General features: G+C 41.5%; 1 protein-coding gene across 4 annotated transcripts in view; it reads left to right on the top strand.

The window, feature by feature from the left end:
* The window catches only part of LOC126278073 (17-beta-hydroxysteroid dehydrogenase 13-like), a 137,327-nt gene that overhangs the window by 10,669 nt on the left and 109,179 nt on the right, over window positions 1-17,479 (top strand). For all 4 annotated transcript variants that reach the window (XM_049977925.1, XM_049977932.1, XM_049977907.1 and 1 more), the window contains exons 3-4: window positions 4,212-4,349; window positions 9,001-9,195. In XM_049977925.1, the coding sequence (XP_049833882.1) occupies window positions 4,212-4,349; window positions 9,001-9,195 (333 nt within the window). The remainder of the gene's footprint in view (window positions 1-4,211; window positions 4,350-9,000; window positions 9,196-17,479) is intronic.

The following is a 17,479-nucleotide window of genomic DNA, read 5'->3' as shown; positions in this document are numbered from 1 at the left end:
CCGCTCCGGTTGCCCTTCTTTGATTACAGACGATTTGGTGGCTTCAGCTGAAGCGAGGATTCATGAAAACTGGCGCTTCACAATAACAGGTCTCTCAAACGTATTTCCTGACGTGTCGAGATCAGTGCTTTACAACATTGTTTCAGAACATATAAAGTTTAGGGAACTGTGCTCCCGTTGAGTCCCGAAACTCCTAACAGAGGACCACAAAAACGAAAGGTTTGAGTGCGCGATGAAGTTCTTGACTCGTTATCACGAAGAAGTTGACGGCTACTTGAGTCAGATCGTAATTGGAGACGAAACATGGGTTTCGCATATCACGCCCAAATCGAAGCAACAGAGCATGGAATGAAGACACAGACACTCGCTTGTAAAGGTGAAGGCCAAACAAACTCTGTCCCAGCACAGAAACAAGGCTTCGGTGTTTTGGGATATGCATGGTGTTTTGTTGGTCGACTTCATGCAACGAGGAACCACTATCAATGCAGAAGCATGCCAAACCCTGAGAAAGCAACGCAGCGAGATTCAAAACAAAAGACGCGGCATGCTGACAATGCAAGGTCGGACCCGCGATTTATTGGACAGTTTTGGCTGGGAAGTTTTAGACAAACCATCCTACAGTCCTGATATTGCGCCGAGCGATTACCGTCTGTTCCTCCACCCCAAACAACAACTCAGTGGCAACCGTTACAAAGGTGACAACAACGTGAAAACGGCAGGGAACTCTTGGTTATCGGAGCAGGCGGCAAGTTTTTATGAAGAGGGCATTTTAAAATTGGTTGAGAGATATGAAACGTGTTTGAACAAATATGGAACTATGTCCAAAAATAGAGCAAAGTATGTACTTTCTGAAAATAAATTTACATTTTGAAATAACCTTTCACTGTGTACTTACGTTCAAATGGACCTTAGTTAAAAAACACACGTGGTCTCCTTAGACTTAGGTTGTCTACCAGAAACTAACACCCCATGCCAGTGTGGTAAATCGTACATTGGCTAGACGTATCGCACTGTTAAAGGTAAACGCAATGAACACCGACATCATACCAGATTAGATAAGCGACAAAAGTTGCTGTTTGCTGAACACTGTTGTGACATGTGATATATCATGAAAAGAGCCTTTCGTCCGCCTTCAAGTACTGGGATTCCGTTATTAAGGAAGCAGTCGAAATACGTATCAACAACGACCTTATCAGCAGAGACACGGAATTTCAACTTAGTAAGACATGGGAACCGGCATTGGCGGTGTTAAGGTATATCTAGTGATCTAGTGAGTTTACACAGACGGGGCGCGAAAAGTCTGATCACACGCGCTGGTCCGTGATTTTCGGTTGCGCTTTTGCCACGTCGCGTATGCGAAGACAATTTTTTTCTGACGGAGGGCTTTGGATGTTGAAGTCCTCAATTATTCGACTACTATGACGTTGAAGCCTCGCCCGTTGGTGCCTGTACTTCTTTACCGAACCAGCATGTATACTAGCGAGAAGCTGCTGCAACACGTCGGTAAGCGTGTGAAGATGACAAGCAGATGTCTCGTTGAAACGCTGTGCAGCTTTCACAAAATTATCTGATGCGACACCCATGAATCACTGAAGCAGTCATAATGCTGTTTAAGACTTCTTAATGACAGAACGAAGTAATGGAGCTATTAATAAATACTATTTGTGATGCTTTCTGCTATTTTCCTATTTAGAGTGCTATTAAAGTGTCATTTTAGGAGCTATGAAGTGGTACCAGAGAACAATTCAATAAGCGTTTGGGATTTTGCTCTGTGTGCTACAAACGATGGATCCGTGATCACGCCTGGGATTTTCAGACGGTGACCACCTGCTTTAATTTTAGCGATTGGGATATATGTACGGTTAAGACAACTTCTGCAGAATCAGCAAACGTATAATTTATGTTAGTAGATCTCATTTTGAGCAGACTGGCCCTGGTATTTCTAGATACAGAAGTGAGCTACGATGACGGTGTGGTCTCTTATTAGTTTCGTGAAGGTGCAGGAAACGAAGAAGCACAAACTTCCACAATTAATTTTCCCTCTGCAGTGGAGTGTGCGATGTTTTGAAACTTCCTGATAGAAAACTATGTGCCGGACCGTGACTCAGACCTTGGAGCTTGGCATTTCGCAGGCAAGTGCTCTGTCTACCGATGTAGCCATCCTTGCACGACTCACTGCCTGCCCTCACAGCTTTACTTCCGTCAGTACCAGTTTCCCACCTTCCAAACTTCTCAGTAACTCTCCTGCGGGACTAGCAATCCTAGAAGAAAGAACGCTGGGGGTTACTGCTGAGCGACAGACCGTTTTTAAATTATTAGATCATTTAAACCATCACATACACTTAGGTGACAAAAGTAGTGGGATACTGCCTAGTACCGTGTCGGCCCTCCTTTTTCTCGGCGTAATGCAGTAATTAGACGTGCCAAGGTCTCTACAAGTCATTGGAAGACCCCTGTAGAAATATTCAGCCTCTATAGCCGTCCATAATTGACAAAGTGTTACCCATATTGTGCACGAATTGATCTCTCAAATTACCTCCCATAAATGTACAATGGGATTCACCTCAGGCCATCTGGATGGCCAAATCATTCGCTCAAATTGTCAAGGTTGATTGTTGGTAAGCCTCTGTACTAGCTCTAATTTCTCGAACTTACTCATCATGGTCATTTCACTAGATGTATGTAGGAGGAAGTTACATGTCGCCCGATTCTTCCCGAAAAGTACTATCTCCAAAATTTCAACAGCAAACCTCTCTGTGATGAACAACGCTTCTCTTGTGTCATAAACCATTGGCGTTCGCTGAGCATCTCTGAAACGCTCTGTAGCAACCAAGCGATCCAGTCACGAAACGCGCCATTCATCGTTGGATCTTCCCTATCTACCAAATGAAGTCAGCACAGGTATTTGACTGCAGGGGAACAGCAACCATTAGAAATTAAAATTACAGAGCAGCCAAAAATCACATGTAACTTTTTCTTCATACTTACTTGTTTCACTCAATCACTGTGAGCGTCTTCAGAAATTACGTTGCCGAGAGCCTCACATTACATTAAATTACTTATGCTACAATGGAAATGTAAATCATTCCTAAATTAACAGATTTAAATAGTAAAATTACATATGAAGCTAGTTTAGATCAGCCCTTGTACTATATTTCGACAATTCCGCTTTTAAAAAGTAGGTCAAACGACCCCTTTTGTTACAGGACCCTTCTTTGACCTTTGACTTAAGCAATGCGAGGATATCACAAAAACTTAAATCTGGAGAGCTGGACAGAGATTTGAAACCACATCTTCCTAGATACAAGTCCAGTGTCTTTCCTTTGGACCACTTCATTCTGTTTTAGGGATCTGGACCGCATGAAGCTATACATCAACAGAAACACAAACAACATTTTTTCATCCGAAGGTATTTGGGTCTACCATCGACTGGTATTTCAGTATTACCTTCAACCGCGTTAGAAACGCTACAGGGGGACACCAGTTCAACACAGGACATCAGTAGCTTTAGGTGCACTCGCTTCATGCTAACAGAAATAAAGTTAATATTAAAAATGCAACAAATAATAAGTCTCCAGACTGTTGCCTGTAGTGACAAACGTCCTTTCCAGCTGAGCTATCCACACAAGGCCCTCCAATGCAGCTTCACGTACGCCAGTGCCTGACTCCTACATTCTAATCCCCTTCATTTCTAGATTGTAAGTCCATCAGGATGTGCGGAAGGGCTCCTTTTAAGTTTGTAGAATAGAAGAAAGTTATCAAGAGAAATGAAGATGCTAAAGTGGGTCAGTGGTAAGAGATTTGTCCTCGAAAGGCAAGGACTGATTTTCAACTCCCGGTCTGTCACACATCTTAAATCTGCCAGGAAGTTTCACAACATTTCGAACTCTACGGAAGAATGAAATAATGGTTTTGAATGAGTTTCAGTATTGCATAACTTTCGTAGCACTTTCTCTCTAATTCCTTGATGAAACTTAAGATATGTCGTTGCTGATTTCTAAACTTCAAGGACTAATAGTAATAGTAGATCCACTGTTGAGGCGCAGAATTTAAAAACCTGTTCAACAGAAAACTCGCTAACTTGTGCGATCTGGGACTTGAGATCTAGTTTCTTATTTTCACCCACTCCCTCTTATCTTCTATTCGTTCTACAGTTGCTTAATGTTATTAGTTCTTATGTACGTGAGTAACTGGTTTAATTACGCCGTCAGGTAGTGGGCGCAGGACACGGATTGGGCCGCGATGTGGCGCTGCTTCTGGCCACCAGAGGCGCCAACGTCGTCTGCTGGGATTTCGACGCAGCAGCCAACGGCGACACAGTCCGGCTGATTCGCGGTGTAAGAGGCAAGGTATACAGGCACAAGTGCAGCGGAGATTTTTAAACTCATTTGGTGTAAGTCCCAACCTAAAATAATGGAGTATTAGCTGCTAGTTTATCGTGAAGTTACTGATAAATGCTAAACCTCCTAAGACGCTCACCAAACTTGTGTAATGGGAGTACGTTTCCTCACAAAAATACATGAACATGGTAGAATAAATTTCTTTTATTTTCGTCTGCGATTTTATTATCTGGAGCAGTAGACTGCCACTAGTTGTGTTTGGTTTTCCAATGTTTTGCTGCAGATCTGAAGATGATCATCACTGACCGAACCAAGTAGTCTAATGTCAAAAAAGTTTTGCGATCGTAGACAGAAGTAAAATTTATTCTACACTTTCTGAATCACTGATTTATTCACGACTGTGTCGCACTTCGTGAAACATGTACATGGTAGATGCGTTAATATTCTCCATACCATGCTGCACATACGAAGCAGCCCAGTTTTTTACAGTTCTGCACAACCCCCATACTAGTCAATAGGAGCTGCTGACATTTAAGCCCATTTTATACGCTATGACTTCATGTCAGTTGCTTGTGTGTAAATCAGCCGTCAGCTTCGTTGTGAGTGAATCAGAAATGTTAGTGATCAAGTGACTGTACCAAGTTGTTGTTGTTGTGGTCTTCAGTCCTGAGACTGGTTTGATGCAGCTCTCCATACTACTCTATCCTGTGCAAGCTTCTTCATCTCCCAGTACCTACTGCAACCTACGTCCTTCTGAATCTGCTTACTGTATTCATCTCTTGGTCTCTCTCTACGATTTTTACCCTCCACTCTGCCCTCCAATACTAAATTGGTGATCCCTTGATGCCTCATAACATGTCCTACAAAGACCACTCTGTTTAAAAACAAGCTAGACTCATTCAGTTAAGTCATTTATTATCGTTTTGTGTCATTCACCGGCCATGTCTGAATAAACTGCATCAAAGACTACAAAACTGATATACTACAATACAAATACGTTGAGGTGGCAAAAGTGTTGGAATAACGATATAATCAAATATTGATGCCGGTGGTATCGCGTACAGGGTATTAAAGTGCTGTGCATTGCCGGAGTTGTCATTTGTATTCAGCTGATTCATGCGAAAAAGTTTCTGATGTGGTTATGGCCATTCGAGGGGAATTGACATACTTTGAACGTGGAATGGTAGTTAGAGCAAGACGCATGGGACATTTCATTTCGTAAATCGTTAGAGAATTCAGTTTTCTGCAGTCCATAGTGTCAATAGTGTGCCGAGGCCGGCCGGTGTGGCCGAGCGGTTCTAGGCGCTACAGTCTGGAACCGCGCGACTGCTACGGTTGCAGGTTCGAATCCTGCCTCAGGCATGGATGTGTGTGATGTCCTCAGGTTATTTAGGTTTAAGTAGTTCTAAGTTCTAGGGGACTGACGACCTTAGCAGTTAAGTCCCATAGTGCTCAGAGCCATTTAGAGTGTGCCGAGAATACCACGTTCCAGGCATTACACGGATAATTCAGTGGCCGGCTTAACGATCGAGAGCAGCGACGTTTGCATACAATTGTCAGTGCTAGCAGGCGCGAAATAACCGCACAAATCAATGGTAGACGAACGATGAACATATTCGTTATGACGGTGTGGCGAAAGTTGGCGTTAATAGGCTACAGCAGTAGACGATCGACACGACTGCCTTTGCTAATAGCACGACATCGCCTGCAACGCCTCTCCTGGGTTCGTGGCCATGTCGATTGGACTCTAGATGACTGATAAACCCTGACCTGATCAGATGAGTCCCGATTTCAGTTTGTAAGAGTTGACGGTAGAGTTCAAGTTTGGAGCAGACTCCATAAATCCATAGATCCAAGTTGTCAACAAGGCACTGCGCAAGTTGGTGGTGGCTCCATTTGGTGAAAGCTGTGTTTTCATGGAATGATCTGGGTCTTCTGGTCCACCTGAACCGATCGTTGACTGGAAGAGGTTATGTTTGGCTACTTGGAGACCATTGGCAGCCATTCATGGGCAACATGTTCCCAAATAACGATGGAATTTTTACAGATGATAATGTGCTATGTCACTGGACCACAATTCTACGCATCTGGTTCGAAGGAAGGTCTGGACGTTTCGAGTGAATGGTGTGTCCCATAGAACATTTATGGGACATAATGGAGAAATCGGCTCGAGCACAAAATTCTGCAGCATGAACACTTTCTGAATTATAGATCTGCACCTCGTGGTCTTGCGGTAGCGTTCTCGCTTCTTGCAAACGGGGTCCCGGGTTCGATTCCCGGCGGGGTCAGGAATTTTCCCTGCCTCAAGATGACTGGGTGTTGTTGTGTTGTTATCATCATTCATCCTCATTTTGATCGGAGGAAGGCAATGGCAAACCACCTCCGCTAGGACCTTGCCTAGTACGGTGGTGTGGGTTTCCCGCATCGTCCCCTATACTCATTGGAGTACGAGACCTGATCATCGTCAGGTGGCTTATGGAGGTAGCATGACTCAGTATTTCCGCAGTGGACTTCCGACGACTTGTTGAGTTCACACCACGCTGAGTTGCTGGCCTAAAGCAGTTCAGACACGATAATGGGAGGTATCCATGACTCATGTCACCTCAGTGTAATACATGACATTATAAAACAGTTATGCATTTTACTATAGATACATTTCGTCTACCACTGATATTTTAGTTTTATGACGGATTTACTAGTTTTAGAGAAAATTCAGTAAATCCATTCAGTTTCCTAACAGTCAAAAAATTCGTGGACTGAGTGTAAAAGACGTGGTTTTCAATCTCTTGAAATTTTTCATGAACCTCTGCAGTGGCACGATTTGCACCTGTTATGCCAGAAGGGCAACAAAATGTTGCGTAGAATATTGTCGAGCTGGCCTCTTTGGCCGAGCGGTTCTAGGCGCTTCATTCCAGAACCGCGCTGCTGGTACAGTCACAGGTTCGAATCTTGCTCGGACATGCATGTGTGTGATGTCCTTAGGTTAGATAGGTTTAAGTAGTTCTAAGTCTGGTGGACTGATGACCTCACATGTTAAGTCCCATAGTGCTTAGAGCCAATATTGCCGACACCTTGCTGTGCTGTAAGGGTCCAGTTATGAAAAGAAATGCGTCGACAGAACGTCAGTCTGGTTGTTGGACGACAGTGAGGATGGTGTCCCACTGTTGTGGCCATCTCCGGACATGTCTTTCGCATGGGGCCTCATTGACTGGAGTAGACTTTTCTTCAGTGATGAGTCCTCTTTGAACTGAGCCCCAATGATCAGTGAAAAAGTGTCCAGAGAAGCCCCAGACAGCGGTGGAATACCAGCCTGACTGCCTACCACCACACAGCCTGGCAGCAAGAAGTGTTGGTCAGGTATGCAACTTGTTTTCTTAGCAGGACCCCTTCAGTCGTCATCTGCGGCACCCTTACAGCATCATAGCGGTACGTCGATGATAATATACTCCCTGTTTTGTTGCCCTTCAAATAAATAAATAAATTAATTAATTAATTAAAAAATTGGCTCAAAGCACTATGGGACATAACATCTGAGGTCATCAGTCCCCTAGACTTAGAACTACTTAAACCTAACTGTTGTTGTTGTTGTTGTTGTTGTTGTTGTGGTCTTCAGTCCTGAGACTGGTTTGATGCAGCTCTCCATGCTACTCTATCCTGTGCAAGTTGCTTCATCTCCCAGTACCTACTGCAACCTACATCCTTCTGAATCTGCTTAGTGTATTCATCTCTTGGTCTCCCTCTACGATTTTTACCCTCCACACTGCCCTCCAATATTAAATTGGTGATCCCTTGATGTCTCAGAACATGTCCTACCAACCGATCCCTTCTTCTTGTCAAGTTGTGCCACAAACTTCTCTTCTCCCCAATCCTATTCAATACTTGCTCATTAGTTGTGTGATCTACCCATCTAATCTTCAGCATTCTTCTGTAGCACCACATTTCGAAAGCTTTAAACCTAACTAACCTAAGGAATTCACACACATCCATGTCCGAGGCAGGATTCGAACCTGCGACCGTAGCAGCCGCACGGTTCCGGACTGCGCGCCTAGAACCGCGAGACCACCGCGGCCGGCGCCAAAGCATTGTTGGCAGGGCCGTCCAGCCAGCTCGTGAGTTTGACGATCTGACGTATCAGTTTGACAGTATATGGCACTAATTCCTCTGATATTCCTCAAGAAGACATCTGAGGAATTAGTGCCAAATACTGTCCAATTGATGTGCTAGATCGTAAAAATCGTGCCCAAATGCCAACCCGAATAACTGCTTATGTAAGGTAAATACGTGGACCAATGCGTTTTTGGCTTGCTCTGTTTATGAAGCTCTTTCTCTTGAGTAAATCATCTCACCTTTCTGAAATTGCACCATACAATGATTTCTGTCCGACTCAGTTAAGGCCTTCGTGGTGAGTGTGTCTTTTTTTTGTCTTAGAGTTTATTTTAATTTTTGGACTAAGATCTCATGATGAATACACTCAAATGCTTTGATGAAAACAATCGGTGTCTGTGCGCCACAGCCTCTCTCTCTTCAGATGCCAGCTTTATATTTTTTCTTCAAGAAATCCAGAATTGCTCTTTACAAAGCTGATTCAACCTTTAACAACCTTTTATAAAGCTTCCTATTGACCGAGCTTGTTGCGGCACGAAGCCTCCTGCTGCTGCAGGCGACGGGGTACGCAGTGGACGCATCGAACCGCGACGAGGTGCAGGTGGCAGCGGCGCGGATGCGGCGCGACGTGGGCGTGGTCACGCTGCTGGTGGGCGGGGCGGGGGCGCTGGCGCCACGCCTACCGCTGCTGCAGCAGTCGCCGGAGCTCATCGAGCGCACCGTGGCCGCCAGCCTCTACTCCCTCTGCTGGGTCAGTCTTCAACATGAAATCACTCGTTCCCCATCTCTATGGATATATCTATACAGGGTGAACATTAGTAAAACCAACAAACTGCAATGACGGATTCCTGACTGGAAATGGAGGAAAAAAGGTCCTATGAACGTGCGTCAGGAAATGCATTGTTGCTGTGGTAGATAACACTGATGAAGGAAAGTGCCTCTGACCAAGTGCTGTGTCTGTAGCTCAGAGGTGACGATTATGCAGACTGTTGATGCCAGTTCTGATAAAGGTAGCTTCCTCAGTAAAAACGACTGATGACAGAAATCCCACAGTTGTGATAGTCTACTGCAAAAACAATCGACAAAATCCTTTTCGTAGAAGAAAATATGCTGCTGATAATCCTTGCACTTGATGCAGGTGATAGGGATAGTAGCGGTTGTCATTCAGGATACCCATAATCGTACTTTGGTTCACTGTACTGGCGGCCCACTTGCCTGGAGCTTGTACTAGGGTTTGTCTCAATATCCTGTAGAACCCAGTCCTCCAAATCTGGTGTACAACAGTTGGCCGCTTACCTACAGGTTTGTCAGTCTGATACAACCCATGATGAGACAAACGCCGGAAAAGGGGCTTGAAATGTTGTGTGATGTGGTTGGTGTCTGTAAGGCTACTTGTTTTGGTAGAGCTGTGCTGCCTCTCGACCATTTCAGACTACTTGGCCGTATACCAACATCTTCTCGGCTTGTTCCCGACGTGAGTACCGAACTATTCTGCTGCTTACAGTGCGTTGCTTCAGTCACACAGCCCGCACAGGAAACACAGGGCATGTGAGCAGAGGAGGTTTGATTCGTCAGCACCTTCTATTGTAGCTGCGATGCAATTCCAGACCCATGTCCATGGGACCTTTTTTCCCTCCGTCCCTGCTGTTTTCCGGTTTTATTAATATACACCCTGTATAAGGTGTTTTATTTTAACTGGAGACTTTTAAATATCTCAAAACTGCACATCGCAACCAAAAAAGTTATAATTCTAGTTCGTTTGTGTCGGAAGGGTACATCCAACTAACTGCACTCAAACCGCTACCCACCCTGTGTGTGGGCGGCATGGGATAATTTTGAAATCTTCATAGGTAATCCCGGATTTTTATTGAAAATTACAATTCTACAGCAATATGTAAATATATTTTGTCTGAAACTTTGTCTTCGTTTCGCCACAGAAGGCGCTGTAAGCGGAAGCGTAGAAATAACTATACAATTGTAATTTTCGACATGCCACTCAATAGCCCTTGAATATCCAATAGCACGTGGAACCCAACCTCATACTACAAGGGTAGGACAGGCCAGAATTTCACAACTTCTAACCGGAAACCCCATTCACAACGTTCTATGCCTCCAACATATTGAACTCTAGAACACTGGACTCCTCGACACGCCACTGTGGCCGTGTAGCGAACTATGACTTATTACAATAGGCAGTACACTGAGGCAGGAGCTCTCGTGTCGTGCAGATGTAGAATAGATAGCGGTTCAAAACATTACAATACTTGCACACACCTACCAATCATTTGAAAACAGACTTGCAAGTGGACGATGAATGCTATAACCACACAATAAAAAATGGAAATTATCCTGATTTACGGAGAACGTAGGAGAAATGTTGAGACTACTGTTGCCTTGTATATCGAGCGTTTTACAGTGAAATCTCGCTCTCGTTCGTTCTTTTACAAGGATGTGAACGCCTTTATGTCTACTGGCAGCGTACAGAGCAGCAAACGGAAACGTACTTAATTCATTAAATGACAAGTTACAAGCAGCAGGTATTTTCTGTGAACCACAACATCCTTTTAAATAAATTACAATTCTATGGTGTCACGGGCAGCGCTGCAAAATGGTTCAAGTCGTACCTCACTAACAGGAAACAAAGGGTGTCAGTGCAAGGGACTAGAGAATGAAGTCATCAGTCATCATCAGAATGGGAAGAAATTACACGTGGTGTCCCACAAGGATCCATCTTAGGGCCATTGCTTTTTTTGTGTACATTAATGATCTCTCATCAGTTACACTGCCAGAAGCTGAGTTCGTTTTGTTTGCAGATGACACAAGTATTGCAATAAATAGTATGGCAAGTGTAGTTCTAGAATGATCTGCTAATGATGTTTTCATGGATATTAATAAATGGTTTAAAGCCAACTCACTGACATTAAACTTCGAAAAGACTCACTATATGCAATTCAGAACCTGTAAGAGGTTTCCACCCAGCATATGCATACAGTATGAAGAAGAGCAGATAGAAGAGGTTGACAGTCTTAAATTCCTGGGATTACAACTTGATAATAAATTCAGTTGGGAGGAGCACACCACACAACTGCAGAAACACCTTAACAAATCTGTATTTGCAATTCGAGTGTTAGCAGACATAGGAGACATAAAAATGAAAAAGCTTGCATACTTTGCCTGCTTTCATTCCATAATGTCATATGGTATAATATTTTGGGGTAACTCTTCAAGTCAAACAAAAGTTTTCAGAGTCCAAAAGCGTGTAATACGTATTATTCGTGGAGTAAATTCACGAGCGTCCTATAGAAACCTCTTCAAAGAACTGGGTATACTAACTACTGCCTCTCAGTATATTTACTCCTTAATGAAATTTGCCGTAAATACTATATCTCTTTTTCCAACAAACAGCTCAGTTCATACGTACAATACCAGGAACAAAAATAATCTGCACAAGGGCTTAAAAGAACTTACTTTAGTTAAAAAAGGGGTCCACTACTCAGGAACACTCATCTTCAATAACTTGCCAGCAAACATAAAAAATTTAGTTACAAATAAAGATCAGTTTAAAAGGAGCCTGAAAGACTTGCTACTGGCCAACTCCTTCTACTCCATTGACGAATTTTTTAATAGAAACAAATGATGTATTGTATATATTCATGCTATTAGTATTGTTATTTCAGCTTTGAAAAAAAATTTTGATGTTTCACATTCACGAGGATCTCCTCAGCGCGGATCTATGGAACGAAAAATAATCTAATCTAATCTAAGCAAGGAAGTTAATGAAACAGCTGCACTAGCAGCGTCCGGAAATTACACAGCGGTTTCGGGTATGACCGTTGGTAGTATTGTCAAAATACTGATCGCCATAAGTACCATTCATACCACGTGTCACTGTATCAAGAACTTCAGAGGGTGATTTCCATAAACGGGTAGTGCTTTGTGAATGGCCACGTCAGCAAATGTATGTGATCCCCACGTTCTTTGCCGAGGTACTGTTTTCCGATGAGTCTACATTCACAAATCATGGAAGCGTTAACCGGCACAACATGCATTGCTGGAGTGTAGATAGTCTCCCACTGGTTACAACAAGCTAACCATCAACGTCCCTAGTGGGTTAACGTATGATATGGCATCATGAGGAACAAACTCATTGGTCCGTATTTTATCGACGGTACGTTGAATGGACGCAAGTATTGAACATATTTGGAACAGTAACTAAGAGGATTAATGCAAGATGTTACAGTGGATGTTCGACATAGTATGTGGCTGCAGTATGACGCTTTCCCAGTTCATTACACAATTGAAACATGGGATATATTAGACTCTATTAACACTGATAGGTGGATCAGCAGAATTAATTTTATACTCTAAGAAGAGACTTTTCGAAGTTCCGCTCCTAACGGGGTGGAATAGGGGATGAAAGCTCTTTTGAAAATATGTAGCTATTAAGGCAATTTTGATACAAGAGCCACGAAAATCAGTATTTGGTTTCTCGGTCAGAAGTAAAGAAATATGTGTTTCAGCATTTTAGGAAATTGAAGCCTATAGGGATTAAGTAGTGAGTAAAAGCGTTTTTTAATATATCATAATTAAAAAAAACAACTAAAGCATTTATAAAGCTACATCTACGATAACTGGTATTCGATTTCTCGGCTAAAAAAAAAAGAATACGTCTTCCAGTGTTATTGAAAATTCAGCTCGTAAGAGGGTTAAACAAGATGACATTATGAAAGATTTTTAAAGCTTAACGTTAGAAATCTTGTATTTGGCTTCTCGGTTAGAAATAAAAAAGTTTTCACAGATTTTGGAAATTCAACATGTACGTCGATGAAATAGGGGATGAAAGTTTTTAAGGAAATATTTTATCACGCAAGTATTTTTGAAGCGAAATCTGTGAAAATTTTTATTTGACTTCCCTGTTAGAAATAAAAAAAATTGTGTTTCACTGCTTTTTGGAAACTTACTCCTAAGGAAATGAAAAAGGCGCTGAAAAGCCTTATGAAAATAATTCATTGTGAAAGCATTTTTAAAGCCAAATCTTTGAAAACTGGTGTCTGGCTTCTCAGTTGGAAATAGAAAAAATATCTGTTTCATTGTTTTTGCAAATTCAACCCTTAATCGGGTGAAATGGGGCCTGATTATTCACTGACTCGTCACCACCTTGCCCAAACCGCAAAGGATTGAAACTTGACATTTGGGGATGGTGTAGGTCTTACACTTTAGGCATCGTTTAAGAACAGTTTGTTAGAAATGTCAGCCCTAAGAAAGTGACACATTGGATGAAAAGTTTTTTTGAAAATCAGTCTCTATTAATCCCATTTTGAAGCTAACGCTATAGAAATTTGTATTTGGTTTCTTACAAGGAGGGTCCCCAGTGGTGGGCTCGACTTCTTGAAACCATGTATACGGTGAGATAGGTTAAGATCCCACATATCACACATTGCGGCCATTCACCCTGGTAGTCCCTTGTTTGTGAGTAACTGACGAAAACATTTTAGGGGTTTTGCGTGACGCTCAATAGCGTTGGAAAAGTTGTTGTTCATAGCTGGGTGTGTGATGTAATAGATAGGGTAAGGCTTTGCACACAGGAGGTGTGGGGTTGAATCTTGACTGGGGCTTTAAACTTGTTTAGTTTTATATCTTTATTGAAATGACTTTGATCATTAATTCAGCTATTTGTTTAAATGTATTTTTTCTATTACTTTTTCACATCATTTTAATCACTGTATGACCTTTTCATTTGTTTCATTTTTCCTTTACATCTTTCTTTTCCCTATCAGAGTTTCTGTGAATGTGAATTTAATTATATTTATCTATTACATATTCAAGTATTTGGATATTGTGACCTATCAATTAAAAAATAACACGAAATAATCTATTCATTTTGACTGTGAATTGTGGAAAAAAAGGATTTTTCTTTACAAAATGTGAAAATTTTTTGGTAATGGTTAGGCAAACATTTAAAACATAGCTTAATTGCTATTGTATTGTGGACAAAATAATGCAGTTAATGATTTAAGTGAAAGAAGGGTTTGTAAGTAAAACGAAACTCAAGCAAAATGAGGAATAGATGTAACTAATGCAGTAACCTGGACAAGTGAAATAAAATGATAAAAGAAAAGAAATTAAATCCAAATCAACACGTAAAAGTAATTAAAACACATGAACGAGGATTCTTATGGAAGAAGACTGTTAGGAAGAAAAATGAGAGCAAATGAAGAAGTTGAAATTATGATTACAATGATGTGACAAAGGAATATAAACAAGAAATTACATTTACTTAATTGAATAAAAATGATGATCAAAGTCATTCTGATAAGAATTAAAAAATAAAGGAATTTAATGCACAAGATGCGATTCGAGCTCATAACTTCTTGTACATGAAGCCTTTATCGTACCCATTACAGCACTCAACCAGTGCATGCGACAGATATTTTTTTTTACGCTGTTCAGTTGCACGCAAAATTCTGAAATTTTTTCCACCAAATGAGGGCCCACAAGAGTGAACGACTGCAGTGTGCTGTACTTGGGATTTTAAGCAACATAACCATACAGATAGTTTCACGAAGTCAATCCACCACTGGGCACATCTCCTCATTAGTCAGAAATAAAAAATACGTGTTTCACTAAGGGGGTGAAATAGGCAATGAAAATTTTCATGAATTTATTTCATTTTGGAAGCATTTGCAATGATCAATCTACGAAACTTTGTTCGCCAGAACTTCTCTGTTAGAAATAAAAGAAATACTTTTTTCACTGTTTTTGGATATTCAACCCCTAAGGGAATGAAAGTTTTTAAGAAAATATTTTGTCATGTTAAAAAAATTTTAAAGCTAAATTTATAAAAATTGGTCTTTCATTTGTCTGTTAGATATAAAGAAATATGAGTTAGTGGATGAAAGTTTCTACAGAAATATTACCACAAGGAGACAAAAGGCGTGATTAACAAAAATCTTGGACTACAGCCAGCCAAATCGCTGTTTGGTCAGAAGTACGTTCGGAAAAGACCATTCATTAATGGCTCTGATAAGACTGAAAAGTTTAAAAGGTGTTGCAATTCATGAAAAACATAAAACTTACATAAAAGAAGACAAGAAATGTGCAGATCGTACAGTCTACGCGCGCGAAACAGTGGGCGCTAAGCTGGGTCTTATGAATCAAGTGGCAAATATAGGGTGGAGAAAAATAAACTTGTTCCCGAAATGAACAGCAAATATTGGTCTTAATATTATGCGATGGCTGTTGATCGTACTGATGAGGATTTTCTGAGGCATAACAGAGTGTTTTCTGTAAGTTTACTTACCCCTAAAGGCTTGAACAACGTCTCATCCAAATAAATGAAAAATTGAGAATCCATATGTCCCAGTATTCAATTATTCAAAAAGCACTGGCAGAAATGAAAACATGCAAATTGCTCTGAATCCACGCACAGCACACAATTTGTAAGGTTAAAGACGGAAGTGATTTTTGATAATGTTCCGATCAACTAATCTGTGTTGCCTTTAAGGAATGCTTTCTCGTGTTCAATCCCATTTTAGATAGTTTTCTAATTATCTAATTGTTGCTCTGTTTATGTTTTCTCGAAATGTCGAAAACACTTTCCAGAACACTTTTATGTGTCCTCTTTGTACTGACAAAATAATCACTTATAGTATTGTGATGGTTGTTAATTGACAGCAGATGCCATTATGACCATCTAAATTGTAGAGAATGTGTCGACTGCATTTCTTAGATATGTCAGTGTTTCCCTTCATGCCGACATATCAGTAGGAAGTATGTCCAGTACTGTCCGCCTGTTTATCTGAGTGATAACGTGCGCCTACTATGTGGCAGGCACAGGATCGATTCCCAGTCGGGTTGCAGATTTTCACCGCTCATGGGCTGGTGTAGTGTTGTCTTCCTCCATCACCGACACGCAAGTCGCTCAACATGGCGTCGCCTGAAATAAGACTTTCAACCCGGCGGTCGAACTTCCGCAGACGGAGCTTCCCGACCAACAACGCCAGACAATCGTTTCATTCATACCTAGTACTGATAGATATTCATGGCAAGCATTCGTGTAGAACGCACAGCAAAGCTGTTCAAAGATCCTCTAGATACCGGGTGTTCCAAAGTCTTCGCTTGTACGTAGGAAGGAATTCGCCTTCCAGTGAAGTACTGGAAACCTGTTCTGAAGTGACAGTTGCTTCCTTCAGTGGCATGAAGATTATAGCCATATATATATATTTCTGTTAAGATGTACAGACTGATGGAAACATTTTACTTAACAGTAATATGGAGGAGGATGCTCTTAGACCAGGCTTAAACATCCAGTTAGTGAAGAGACCACTGGCACTACTGCACTTTTTACGTATATGTGAACAACATTCATGAACTTCAGTGACAGGGAGTAATGTAGCAATCTATACGATCCTTACCGTGGCAGAACGACCTTCTGCGTAACTCATTCACTGAGAGGTCGAGAACAATCGATCAAATATAATTATGTAGGTAGCATTTTCTTTTGTTGTTATTTGCTCACAGAGCATCCATACTCCCTCCCTCAGAACACACCAGTGTTTACAACAGAAGATGCGTCCATCGTACTAGCTGACCCGTTAGCCACATACGGATCATGATCTTCTCCGACATGTTTTTGATTCGTTAAGAATACTATCAAACATCAATATTCAAGCAGTTTAGTCGATAACGCCTCTCTTACAATTATAATGCTGAAGACGTTTGCAGCTACAGCAGTGTGAAAATTCATTAAGTTTTTTATCGATACCAGTGCACCAGGAACTCCTCTGAAAGAACGCAGTGCAAAATTCACACTTTGACATCGGGAGATGTAGGGGAATGTCTTTATGTGTGAATAATAGCTCGGCTTGCACACTATTCATTTTTATCCATACCGGACAAATTAAAACACATAATTGGCAATTAAACTTAATGTTTTACGGACAAGTGCCTAGGCTGCTACTCTGAGGAGTATGTGCAACTAGACTGTAAAGGATTACTATGATATACCCTTGTTTTCCAAACTGAGGCTCCATTTC

Source organism: Schistocerca gregaria, chromosome 1 (assembly GCF_023897955.1).
Source record: "Schistocerca gregaria isolate iqSchGreg1 chromosome 1, iqSchGreg1.2, whole genome shotgun sequence".
Taxonomy (NCBI): domain Eukaryota; kingdom Metazoa; phylum Arthropoda; class Insecta; order Orthoptera; family Acrididae; genus Schistocerca; species Schistocerca gregaria.
This window is presented reverse-complemented; position numbering and strand designations above follow the sequence as displayed.